Source organism: Hakea prostrata, chromosome 8, assembly GCF_041222555.1.
Source record: "Hakea prostrata isolate BN-2017 chromosome 8, UWA_Hpros_2, whole genome shotgun sequence".
NCBI lineage: Eukaryota > Viridiplantae > Streptophyta > Magnoliopsida > Proteales > Proteaceae > Hakea > Hakea prostrata.
In genome coordinates this window covers 23,310,735-23,324,339 of record NC_142607.1, presented here as the reverse complement: position 1 = coordinate 23,324,339, position 13,605 = coordinate 23,310,735, and the positions used below count along the sequence as shown (strand labels likewise).

The window sequence follows — 13,605 nt, the reverse complement described above, 5'->3', positions numbered from 1 at the left end:
AGCAATAAATGCAAGTCTCTTGCTATCTGGGAACCCTGATAAGTTTAAACAATGGAACAAAACCTAAAATGCCTAATGTCAGGTAGTAACCATGATGCGACCCTAAGGATGTTCCATTACACATTACACTAACATCCACAAAAATCTTGAAGCCCAACAAGGATGACCATGCAACTCAACCATCTATAATGATTCCTTACTAGAATTGAGACTACAGAACTCTCACCGTGACAACCATCTCTCTACAAGTCTATTTCGATGCTTGTTAACTGCTGTCCAGACTCCATCCTGCTGTCTAAGCTCAGCTTCCTCCATTAGAAGTCTGCGCCGCTCATTTTCCCTATTCTTCTCCCAACTGGCCAGGTTCATCTATAAGAAAAAATTTAAACAATAGTGCAAGCCTTAGAAAGTAGTTGCCAATAATGCTTTGAAAAAAATCAGAATTCCCAAATAAATAAATAAAGAAGTATATATATATATATATATATTGCATTATAGTATTCGAAAGCACACATGGTATTCCTCCATATCTTTGTCATACTGTTGTAACCTCCCAAGTAGATTTTCCAATTCAGATGCCACTCTTTCCTGGTGAGGATCATGTTGAAGCTTTCCTTGCCCAACCAGATCCTTATAGACTGTAAATGGTCCTGCATGCACACAACCATATAGTAATGAAAATAATTGCAACGTGGAGCACTAAGAGATCATCAGCAACATGTTAGAATCATGCAGAAAAAGGGGGGTGGGGTATAACATAAGAAAGACCTATCACAGCTAGATAGATGTTGGAACTCATGATTACAACCCAGAAACAATGTAGCATCCCCCAAATAAGAGAATTTCCAACCTCCTGGAATACATGTATACAACTGATCATGGTGATGTCTCCCAAAAATTTCAAGAATATCTATCCATAAAGGGAAAACATAATTCATGCTCAATGAGTATCCCTTCCCAATGAGATCTGAAAACAATACGATAACTAAAGCAAATATCTAGTAGGTACACAGTGAGTAAAGAGTGATGTGCAGCTTGGTCATATAAACTTATTGAAACTATTGTGAAATAACAGACACCAACGTTTGGAAAATAGAGAGAAAAGATACAAGAAAACACTGGACCAAGCATTTAAGAGAGAAAAAAGGAAAGCAAAGAAACAGCTACAATGATTATCTCAGCAAATAAACACACAAGTTTAAAGTTGTACAGCAGCAGTCCATAATCAAAAAACAGAGAAGAGAGGAGAATGAAGAAGGGGTGAGGAGGGAGAGCTGCAGTGGTTGCAGAACTCCCCCTCATGCATAGAATATAGTAGCACTGCATCACATTCAATTTAGGAAAAGTTTCCAGTACTGATTACATTGCAAACTGGAAATGTAGCCAATTCGGCCAATTCAGCTTGAGATGAGGATAATGGGACAGATGGATAAGTCATGGAAGAATTAATACGAAAATGAAAGCATTAAAGGGAGCTTAGGAGTAGAAACAATAGGTGATAGCATGAGGCAAAGACCAGGCATAATCATAAAAAAACATAAGACAAAAGTTGAAAATCACCCATGTCAATATGGAAAGAAAAGAAACAAATGCCATGAATAAACAGCAAATATGCTCCCAAACAGATTTCAATGGTGTACGTAACAAGGTTTAGGTAGTTGGAGCTTGGGAAAAACCTAGCTGATTAGGTAGTTCAATTGTAGGACCTTCTTCTCTCTTCATAAAGGGCCCTCATTTTCAAAATCACTAGCTTGCCCCTCGAGGAATTCAGTTATGATCAAACAAGGAGATCAAACCCTTCAAAAAGATGTATCACTACAATAATTTTAAGATTTTAACAAAGGAAGCCTAATATTTCAGAGATTAAAACCACTACCTATATTCCGAGAAGTTGTAGCTTAAATAAAACATCAAAATGCATCTTCCATGACAAAATACACAAAACCACAGAGACTTTTATGACTGTCAAGGTCAGATGGCTTACAAGATCAGTAAAACCAAGAGCTAGAATTTATATTTTTAATATCAGAGATAACATTATACCTGCACGTTTCACAGGATGAAGCTGTGATGAATCACAAAAACAGTGAACTACATTTATCTGGGAGAGAGATATCGTCCGTCGTTGGAACGGTCGTGAGAGACAAGAAGAAATCGACGAAACCCTTCTCATGGTCATTATGCCACACCAGCTACGAATTCTCCAAATTTAGATTCAAGAGATAGAAGGAAACTGTCACAAGTGTCAGAATTAGCTTTCATACCAACAAGGTTGAGACATTCTCAAAAGAACTAAGATAAAATTCCAAAAACATGTAGCGTGGCTTCATGAAAACCATCTACTTGTTATTTTGCCTCCACATTTAAACATCTGAATGACAGTCTACCATTGGAGGCCCTTGGTCTAACTTTTTTTCTTTTTCTCTAAGATGAAGGAATGAGTCACCAACGAGCGACTCAACTTATCCACTGATGGAAGTTAGAAGCCCCTTCATGTTTATGTTCTGTAAGTAGATGGGAAGATATACGATCTCAGTCATGGAATTTTTGTTTTCAGTCTTAGCTTCTGCCGTCAATTATTACAGCTATCCACAGATTTTCAGCAGTAATAATCCAACTGCCAACTAAAAATGACTCAAATAAAATCTGCCCTTTTCAAATCCAATATGAACAACCATAACAATACAATTTCAGTAAATTTCAGACAAGTAAAGCATTCAGATTATGATTGCAGAACCAGAAATTGAACCAAACAGCAGAACTGAACAACTAGAAATTGAACTGTTCAGTGCTGGACCAAACAACAGAATTCTGAACCACATCAAAATCAAACCTGCAGATAACCAATAAATTATGCAGAACAGAAAGTTCGAACAAGCACAACTTCTGAATCAGAGAATTTCCACCAACAGACTAATGACACACCAGATAACAGAGCAGGATTATCATCCAATTCTCCAAAATAAATCCCTTCAAAACAAGAAGAAACAGGGCACTAACCTTTCAGAAGATCATTCCCCCCAAACAAATCCCTATATCTCCTTCAAAACTGCAGCAATAGGTCCTTCCAGTTGTCCAAAGAATTTCCTGACTCAATAGGGCTTCAAATAGAAGAAGAATGAACATCATACTGCCCATACCATGTAAAGTGGAAGCAGAGACAGAGGAATGATGAAAAGAAAGGAAGAAGAAGAACAGCAGAGGTGGAAGAAGAAGATGGTTGTAGAAATGCGGAGGCAAACGTAAACTTGTGAGAGTTCAATCAAAACCCATCTTATGACAATCGATTTAGGAAACCTTACACAGATAAGAGAATCCAACTACAAAAGAAAACCTGAATAAGAGAGGAAACACAGTATCAGAGGAGACTGCTTGCGCTAAGTGGAGCTTCCTCTGGTTTGACAATTTTGCACTGTGACAGGTTTTAGATATTTTGTTACTTTTGTCGATGTTTTTTCCAGAATAACCTAGACTTATTTAATGAAAAATCATTCTAAATTATTTGTTTTTTTTTAATATAATCTCATTGAAGAAATTATACTCAGTTTGATATTGTAGTAGAAGTTCTTCATAGTAATAATATGAAGGAGTACTTTTCAAACCCTTTCAATTCCCTTATGAATTCAAATGGCATCCTTCATTAGTCCTCTACTACCTACACCCCACAACAAAATGGTGTTGCAGAGACATCACCTTATGGAAGTAGCACATTTGTTGTTACTTGAGACAAAGATGCCTTAACTTTCTGGGCTGATGCAGCATTGATTGTTTGTGTCCTTATTAATCATATGTTATCTTCTATTCCAAAAGGGGGAATTCCATATTATGTTTTGCATCCATTTTCTCCCCAATTTGCCTTACCTCCTCAGGTCTTTGGCAGCATTTGTTTTATTGGTGACCTTCATCCTGTGTTATCTAAATTGGATTCTAGAGCTATGCAATGTACGTTTGGTGGTTACTCCCATACTCAGAAAAAGGAAACAGTGTTATTCGTTTGACTTAAGAAATATTTTTGTCTCTACTGATGTTTCTTTCTTTGAGACAACACCTTATTCTACTAATGCTTATGTTTCCACCGCTGATGATGATGTCCCAGTCACCATTATTCAGACTATTATTTCACAAGATACTATTTGTCTACAAGTCCCAGCTGTTTAGACAGATGACTCAATGCTATACCGAAGACATTACCAAACAAATCTCCCCCTACTCCTGCACCTTCCCCACCAACGCCTTCTTCCTCTCAGATCTGGTGGTAAGTTCTCCCCCTCCTCTGTCAAATCTTGATGTTCTAGTTTCCCTTCATAAAGGCACTAAGAGTTGTGTTCAGTATCTTGTTTCTGAATTTGTCTCTTATGCTACCTTATCTTCCACAATCCACATTTGTTTGCCTACCACTAAAAGTTATCCCATCCCCAAGTTTTATGAAGCAGCCTTGTCCACTAAAGAATGGACAGCTGCTATGATGGAAGAATTGTCCACTTTACATGACAATCATAATTAGGATTTGGTGCCCTTACCTTCTAGGATGAAGGTCATTGGTAGTCGGTAGGCGTTTGTTGCAAAAGTTAATCCTGATGGGAGTTTTGCTCCATTGAAGGTTAGACTTGTAGCAAAAGGAAATGCCTAATGAATGGCGTGGGCTACTTGGAGACCCTTTCTCCTGTTGCTAAAATAACATCAGTCAAAATTTTGATCCCTTTAGCAGCTATGTGTCATGGCCTCTTTTTCAGCTTGATGTTAAGAATGTTTTCCTTAAAGGAAAATTCTATGGGACCGTCGTCGACTAGCTATGATGTGTTGGGCTGTTAAAAAAAATCATACAGATAAACTCAGTGTACCAGAAATGAGAATACTAAGATGGATAAGTGGCAAAACTAGGAAGGATAAGATAAGGAATGATCATATTAGTTGGTCTAGAAGTTGCTCCCATAAGTGATAAGCTACGAGAAACTCATTTGAGGTGACACGGCCACGTTCAACGGAGGCCTATAAATGCCCCTGTATAGAAGTGATATAATCCAAATTGAAGGAACTAGAAGCGTTAGGGGCAAACCTAAAACAACCTTAAGAGAAGTGGTGAGAAAGGATATGCATAGCTTAGGCCTTGTATCTAGCATGGTCTCAAACAAAACTGATTAGAGGGCAAGAATCCATGTAGCCAACCCCATTTAGTTGGGACAAGGCTTATTGTCGTTATTGTTGTTGTTGTAATGGTGATCAACATGAGGAAAGTTATAAGGAGCAATCTCCTAGGTTTATTGTTCAGGGAAGAGTGGTAAGGTGTGCCATCTTAAGAAGTCTGTGTATGGCTTGAAGCAATCGACTCGGGCATGGTTTAGTTGGTTCACTTTTGTGGTGTTGGACTTTTGGACTTACTCGTTGTGACAGTGACTATCCAGTATTTTACTGTCACTTTAGTACTGAAAGTCCGTTTCTCATCATTTATGTTGACGACATATTATCACTGTGGATGATTCTACAGCAATTGACAAATTGAAGTTATACTTGCAATAGCAATTTTCAGACTAAGGACTCCCGAAGATGAAAATATTTCTTGGGTATATCTCAGGAAGGGATTTTCTCATCACAACAAAAGTATATACTTTATTTGTTAACAAAGACTGTGATGCTTGACTCTAAGACTTTAAATACCCCCATGGACCTAATGCGAAGCCTATGCCAAAAGATGGAGATGTTCATAATGATCCAAAAAGGTACTGAAGGCTTGTTTTACAATGAATTAACTCGCTATGATTCAACATGACATTGCCTTTCTAGTCAGTCTTGTGAGTCAATTTATGTCTACCCCTAGGACATCTAATTGGGATATGAATCAAAACAAAATATTAAGGTAACCTTATGAAGGCTCCTGGTCATGGAGCACTATACAGAGATAATGGTCATAGAAGAGTTAAAAGGGTGTTTTGTGCAGATTAGGCTGCATCACTGGTTGATAGGAGTCCAAACACGGCTACTGCACTCTAATTACTGATAATCTTTTATCATGGAAGAGTAAGAAACAGACTATTATGGCCAGGTCAAGCGTAGAGTCATGAGTATAGAGCTATAGCATAAGTCACTTGTGAGTTGATATGGACCACAGTCACCACACAAGTGTTGAAAGAGCTAGGCTTTAGTGATGATTCTTCTGTGACAGTATAGTCTGATAATCAGGCTATTATCATATCGCTATTAATCATATGTTCCATGAACAAATAAAACGCATTGAAGTTGACTATTACTTTGTCTGTGAGTAGTTGAAACAAAGATTAATTTCTCCAGAATATGTTCATATAGGAGAATAGTAGACGGATTTGCTCAATGTCTTTAAGGGCTGTCAAGGTTGATTACATTTTTAACCAGCTGGGCATATTTGATCTTTATGCTCCAGTTTGAGGGGAAGTGTTAGAAGGGTATTATTGGAAAGAGGAGACAATAGACAGGATCTCAAGTTAGAGCTATCCCTGCCTTCCTTAGTTATATAGGATTTTTGTTTCCCTTTTATTTGCTTTTGTTGCTGATCATAGTCGCTGGAGTATGCTACAAATAAAGATATTGGCTAAAGGAGGCTCACAAGATGATTAAGGCCTCCTAGACTCTTCTCCTCGCCATTCTCTGTTTTTCCATTCTTCATCTACTCTCTAATTATAACTCATATCAGAAAATAGGTGGATCTGTTTTTCCTCTTGTTTTTCTTAGATTTCCTTGTTCCAAGGATGTAATGAACCTGGATTATTCTTGGGATTCTCGATAACTTGGATCTATTTCCCGTTTTATTCTTCCTGTAATTCTTCTTTGTTTACAACTAGAAAAAATCATCTCAAAGGCTGTTGCATCCTTAAATCTGAGAGAAAACTCTCCAACTGAAACCTTAAGAAAGAAGGATATAGACGGAACACATAACTTCAGTTCCAGATTCACTTGACTTCTGTATTTATTGTTATTCTAATACTCCTACAGAAACCTAAATCTGAAGATCTATATTTTTCTACCGTAGATATTATAGAAGACTTAGGCCACTGGGAGAATATTTTTTCTGTGCTGGAATTCTACATGAATCACATATGTAGTTTACATTTTTATATTTGAATGTGTGTGAAAAGCCTTCGGCACTGGGTTCGCCATTTATATTGGATAATAAACAGTCATTATGGTACAGAGATTTTGCTAGAAGTTGTTGGGGCTCATTAGCTTGTGCTTACTAGCTAGTATTTGCTTTTTATTAGCTTGCCCTAAACCCTTTGCTTGGTCAACAAGCAATATTATATTTAGGGATAGTTTTCTTATAGAAGTGTCCTTTTTTTAGACAATATTTACTTTTTATTTTCTGTAATTCAGTTTAGGAAAGATATTCTAAGCTGATCTTTGACCATTATTTTATGAAGTAAGCAGGAGAAGCAGAGTCATGCTTGCGCAACATCTCTCTTTCTCATTTCCTCATCATCCTCCCCTCTCCCATCTCTCTCATTCTTCTCTTCTCTGATGTCTGTTTCTGGGTTTTTAAACTGCTGTATTGTTACATGCTAGCAGAGCTATAATCCTGGACAGTTCTTCTCAGTTTTCATTATGCAATTTTGAGAGGCTTACATATCTTATTGGTAATGCCTCTGTACTTATTAATGGCTTATCAGACAATCTGAAGATGAAGGATTACACCTTCTAAGTCTGATCTATCCTGCTGCTGGTCTGCAATGGGAAAATACACCTGATGTCTATGTCTTTTCTTTTTCTGGATGCTATTACCTGTGTCCTGCTGCTCTATCTCATGGACTGCTCTTCTCAGTTCTCACTGCTTGATGCTAATCTATTTAAGAGACACTTGGAAACCATCCAGTCCTTATTTTATTGCCACATCTATCTACTACTTTTGACCTTGTTCCATCACTGAAGGATTAATCCGTCCCAAAGAAAGTATGTAGTTGACTTACTAACTGATATAGGATTTCTTGCTGCCAAACCACTAACTCCTTATAAAAGTTTGGCCACACTTATAGTTAAGACATTGAAAATCCTCATCGGTTCAGGAGGCAAGTACAGAAGTTGATTTACCAAATGGTTACTAGGCCGGACATATCCTCTACTGTTGGCATGGTTAGCGAATTCATACACTCTCCAAAGAGAATCCCTTGGGAGCAGTCTGTTGTATATTGTGGTATCTTAAAGGAGCACCCATGAAGGACTGATCTATTGTCCTCATCATCATACTGAAGCCGAAAGATACTCTGATGCGGATTGGGCAGGAGCAGATGATGATGAACGGTCAACAACTGGAAATTGTACCTTGTGGGTGACAACCTTGATACATGGCATAATAAGCAGCAGTGCACGGTTGCTTGATCAAGTGCAAAAGCTGATGGAAAGCAATGGCCGAAACTACTGTGCGGCTGCTCTATCTCACAGACTGCTCTGCTCATTGCTTGCTGCTTATCTATTTCAGAGACACTTGGTAACCAACCAGTCCTTAATTTATGGCCATATCTAGCTGCCACTTTTTACCTTGTTCCATTACTCAGGTACCGTCATTATATTCTTTTTTTTCTTTTTTTTTAACCTATTACTATGTGAATCTGCTATAAATTGGACCCTGTTTTGCTATTTCTTTGCCTCCTGTATACCCCTGAGTTTGGAGATACTACTGAAACAGCCCTGTGTAGGCCTCTGGATTTGGACTATAATGCTGGTACAATACTACAGTTGACATATTCTGCTGGTGTTTGCTGTTTTTGTCCTTGATTGACCCTGGATTTGTAACATACTGCTAGAACAACCCCATGTTTTCATATCCTGCTGATTCTGTCCTTGTAGTGACTAGTAATCCTACTGGATATTCTTTCTAGGGTCTTATTACGGCTGAACCTAAACTTGCTGTGTACAGATCACCACCATCAAATAAGTGGTGCCTCTAATTATTTGTTATGGGCTCAAGTCATTGAGGCCTATATCCATGCCAAGGGAAAACTTAGATACAAGGAGGCCCTACCTACACCAAGCCTTAAGGATCCTGCTTCCTGCTGCTCATGATGAGTGGATCAGAGTTGTTAAAATTTGGTTATGTGATGGTGTTGAGCCCTGCATTGCTACCAATGTAATGTTTCATACTTTAGCTAAGGGAGTGTGGGGAGACCTCCATGAAAGCTACTCCCAAACTAAGAACATCCCCCATACCCCCATACCTATGAATTGTATGAAGAAAAAGTTAACAGTTTTTCCAGGAGACAAATCTCTAAGTGATTATTTCAGTACTTAAAAAGGATATCTGATGTGAACACAGAAACCCCCCAATAGAGTCATCAAGTGGGGCCCACAAGAGGGATTAAAAAGGCCTTCCTAATCTGGCTGAAACCCCTTAAGAGAGGCAATTTGCCCCATTTTTAGAGTCAGATTTATTCCAATTTAGAGTCAGTATTCAGGGTTTTGGGTCAGTTTGGGCTAGTTTTGGATGAATAAAAGCTATTGAGTGTTTTGAGTCAGGGTCTCCTGTGTGGGTGGACCTTGGCAAGTGTCAGAACTTTCAAGAGTTTAATTTTCTGCATTCTTTGAAGCATTCAAACAGTCAAAGCATTCAATTCCAGCATTCATTCAAGCATTGCAGCAAGTTTTGAAGCATCTTCATCAAGTTCATCAATCAATCTTCAAGTAAAGCAAGTAATCACATAAGTCAAGAGCCCCCACCCCATCCCAGCCCTTCTCCCTTGTCCACTACCTCTCCTCTCCTCTCCACTCCCCTTGCTGCTGCAAGCTCTACTGTCCGCTTCCCTCTTATTCAGACCTTAGAAACCCACCCAAACCCATCGCAAGTCTCCCTTATCCCTTCCCTTGCTCTTTTCCCTCCACTCTAACCTTTCCCCTAGAGTCCCTAAGCTTTTTCTTCTCCTTCTTCTTCCCCACATTTCAGTCTTAACCCTAGTAAGAAAGTCATATTCCCAAACCCCTTAAACCTCCTTTCTCTTTCCCTTGTGTTGCCCCTAGCTCTAGATCATATCCCTAACCTCTGTTTGACTAAACCATCCTAGATCTGGACTTAGAAGAATTCTGCACTTCATCTTCTATATTAAGAAGTTGCAGAAATTTCTGAACATTTCTAGAATCCCAGCAATTTGATTTTATTAGTTTCCTATCAATTAGATCTCTTCTGGTTGAGAAGATATTATTAAGATTCAGTTCTGTGAAGCACAACCAGCAGCCTAAGTCCTTTCCCAACCCTAGCCAAAACCAACAAACCCTAGTTTGACTGTTGACTTTGACTTTTTAAATCTGAACTTATTGTTTGCAACTGAATTCAGATGTGGTTATTAATCTCAGCAGGCCCCATTAGAAAACCCTAAACCCTTCCCTTTTTGCTGGAAGTACCTGGGCTAGACTCTAAGTCTAGGGAATTACCAATTTGCCCTCTGCCCTAGGCCTGGTTCATATCACTAACTTAAGGAACTATGTATTTACCAGCCCATCACCAACGACCTTGAAAAACCGAAGGACCAATATACTCAGTTTTATATTTGCGGTTTTCATCCTAACTATCAAACAGTCAAGAGTCAATTGCTTACTAGAGAGAAGGTTCCCTCCTCAATAAAATCTTCTCTCGATTGAATCAGCTAGTCCTCAGCTTCTTCAAATCTTCTAATAATTCTTCTAAGGAGAACTCTGCTTTTGTGGCTGGCCGTGGAAAACCCTCTCCTAAAGGTCATGGACAGACTTGTGGACGTGGCATGGCTGTATTGGACATTGTGGACAACAGCTTGGTAAATCCTCCTGCCAGTGCACCTTTTGTGGAAAGCCCAATCACGCTATTGATGCATGTTGGGCAGAACATGGCAAACCACACTGGGCTTATGAATTGGCCAACACAGGAATTGCGGAGAACACCTGTGAACCAACTAGCAATTCAAGTAACTCTCACCACATCTACATCCATTCTATAGATCCTTGATTCATGTGGTTCCTGCCATATGACTGGTAAGTTTCATTTCTTTTCATAATTAACCAAGTATATTAATTCCTCCCCTATTAATTTGGCTAATGGCTCCTCTACTAAAGTACTTGTACATGGAACAATCTCTCTATAGATTCCATCAATTTTATCTTTTGTTCTATTTGTACCTAAAATGCCTTTGAACTTACTCTCTGTTAGCCAACTTGCTAAGAGCCTAAACCACTCTTATCACTTTTTCTTCCCTCTTATTGTGTTTTTCAAGATCTGAGACAATGAGGATGACTGGTGCAGGGCTTGAACAAGATGGTCTGTACTACTTAAATACTGCTGGACCCTCCACTGCTTTTGCTTCCGGAACAAGTATCACTCCACTTCAGTGGCATTTCCATCTTGGCCATCCTTCCTTGTCCAAATAACAACTTATGGTTCCTGGCTATCAATCTACCCATTCTCTTCAATGCAAAGCATGTAAACTAGGAAAGCATCATAGAATGACATTTTTCATGTAATGCAATTCTTATTGTCTGCTTTTTTTAATTGATCGAATACATATCTGTGTCGAATAATAGATTACCATTTTCTATTTTGTGTCCTAACACCCATTTGTTTTCCCTTCTACAACGTATTTTTGGGTGTTTTTGTTGTATTCAAATTCTGCAACCTAGTTTAAATAAACTCTCCGCCCGAGCAACCAAATGTATTTTCCATGAAAATTCACATACACAAAAAGGCTACTGTTGCTCCGCAATCAAACTATCATTTGGTGAGTGTTGATGTTACCTTCTTTGAAGATGCTCCATTTTACTCATGTCCTGATGATTTCACTAAGGAAATCCATGATAGCGAACCTTCTACAATTGTGCTTCCAAATTTACTATTACTAAAATCAATCTCATCCAGTGATTGTGTATCAACAACGGCAACAATGGCGATCCCCCAACACCACCAGCTCCTATCATTCCATCTCAGGCTCTTCCCCATTAACCTAGACTTCCACAGATCCAACTAACTTACCAGTCGGTCTTTGAAAAGGTACTCGCTCTTGTACTTTACAATCTTCCAATAATATATAAAAAAAAAAAAAAAAAAAAAAAAAAAAAAAAAAAAAAAAAAAAAAAAAAAAAAAAAAAAAAATATATATATATATATATATATATATATATATATATATATATATATATATATATCTGGATGCTAACTTTGTTTCTACAACCCATCTTCCTTCCTTACATCAGTCATTTGTGTTTCCATTAATTGCAGCAACCCTTCCAAAATCACATTATAAGGCTCTCTCTCACTTTTGGTGGAAAGCTACTATAAAAACTAAACAGCAACCCTCCCCCCAAGAATCCCAAATTTGATAAGTATCGGTCCTATCAAGTCCAAGGTGTTGTCTGTACCTTACATAAATTTTATTTTACTTTTTAGAATAGTATTTTTTCCATTTATTTAAGAGTCTTGGTTTAGGTGAGATTCCCAGCTAGGTTGGGATCCCACGATTTGAGTCCATCTTTAAATCCTTATTTTTAGGACTCCATATCTTCTCTTAGAATTTCGATAGGAGTCCTCTAGAGTTAGTTATAGAGTTTGTTTATGTCGAAGTAGTTGAGAAGTAGTTAGTAATAGAGTTTTTTTATGTCAAATTAGTTGAGAAGTAGTTGAGCAGCAGTTGAGTTGTTGGATAAGCCAATAAGAGGTCTAGTTGATTTTCCAACTCAAAGTCCTTTTCTATTTCTTATTTGAGGCTATAAATATAAATAAAGCCCACTTTGAATTGAATACATATTTGAGTTTGGAGGAAATCCACATCATGGTCTTCTTGGGAGGGCCACGGTTGAAGTACAAGCTTTTCATTTTTTTAATTTTAGCAAGAGTTCTTGAATTACAGCAACAATTCAACACTACAACAGCCTTCTTCCCTTCTCCAAGTCAGTACAGCCCCTCCCCAACCCCATCACTAGCATTCCTTCTTCTTCCCTCATTCATTGCACCCTTTCTTTTTCTTTTCTTGAATTTTTGGACTTTTTTTGAGACCCGAATTTCAAGGCGAAATCTACACCAATCTAACCGTTAGATCTGTTCCTAAACATTAAGAGCCTCATCCTCCCAAACATAGTGACCTTAGATCCTAATCTGACCCCATTCTCACAAACCGATTTCAAGACATAATTATTTTCTTGAATTTTCCAACCTCCCAAGACTCTAAAAAAAAGAACCTTAATATCTTTCGATTTAGCCATTCAAACCCACCAAAGTTGGGGAATCACCTCCAATATTATTTCCTACATTCCCACTAAGTTTCAGCCCATTCTGAAACCTATATAACCAGTGTTTTCCATCTCAAGGAATTTATCCCATATCTCCCATGGGATGGGCTTGCATATCCTCCGGATCATAAAACATTAACCTAACAGATCCGTTAGGAAATATTTTCTTCATGACCCTTATCACAAAAGAACCCCATATCCCTAAATTCCTAATCCTGGACTTTCCTAACCCCAAAGTTATTGTTGTAGGTTATAATTTGGCTTAAAATTTATTCCCCTTTCCTCTGATCCCATCCCATCTTGGGTATTGTTTGGGTAATAAAACCCTATTTCTTCCAATAGAGTCCCATAAGATTTCTGGTTCTTAGAGAGAGGATCATGGAGTGACCCAATTTAGGGTTTGAT

General features: G+C 38.1%; 1 protein-coding gene across 5 annotated transcripts in view; it reads right to left on the bottom strand.

The window, feature by feature from the left end:
• The window catches only part of LOC149007439 (AFG1-like ATPase family protein), a 104,319-nt gene that overhangs the window by 78,159 nt on the left and 12,555 nt on the right, over nt 1-13,605 (bottom strand). For 3 of the 5 annotated variants that reach the window (XM_089165735.1, XM_089165733.1, XM_089165737.1), the window contains 4 exons: nt 3,001-3,101; nt 2,044-2,233; nt 514-650; nt 227-369 (listed from right to left, as the gene is read on the bottom strand). In XM_089165735.1, coding sequence (XP_089021861.1) covers nt 227-369; nt 514-650; nt 2,044-2,179 — 416 coding nt within the window. In that variant the 5' untranslated portion in view covers nt 2,180-2,233; nt 3,001-3,101. The remainder of the gene's footprint in view (nt 1-226; nt 370-513; nt 651-2,043; nt 2,234-3,000; nt 3,102-13,605) is intronic. The other 2 variants (XM_089165734.1, XM_089165736.1) reach the window with 1 other exon arrangement.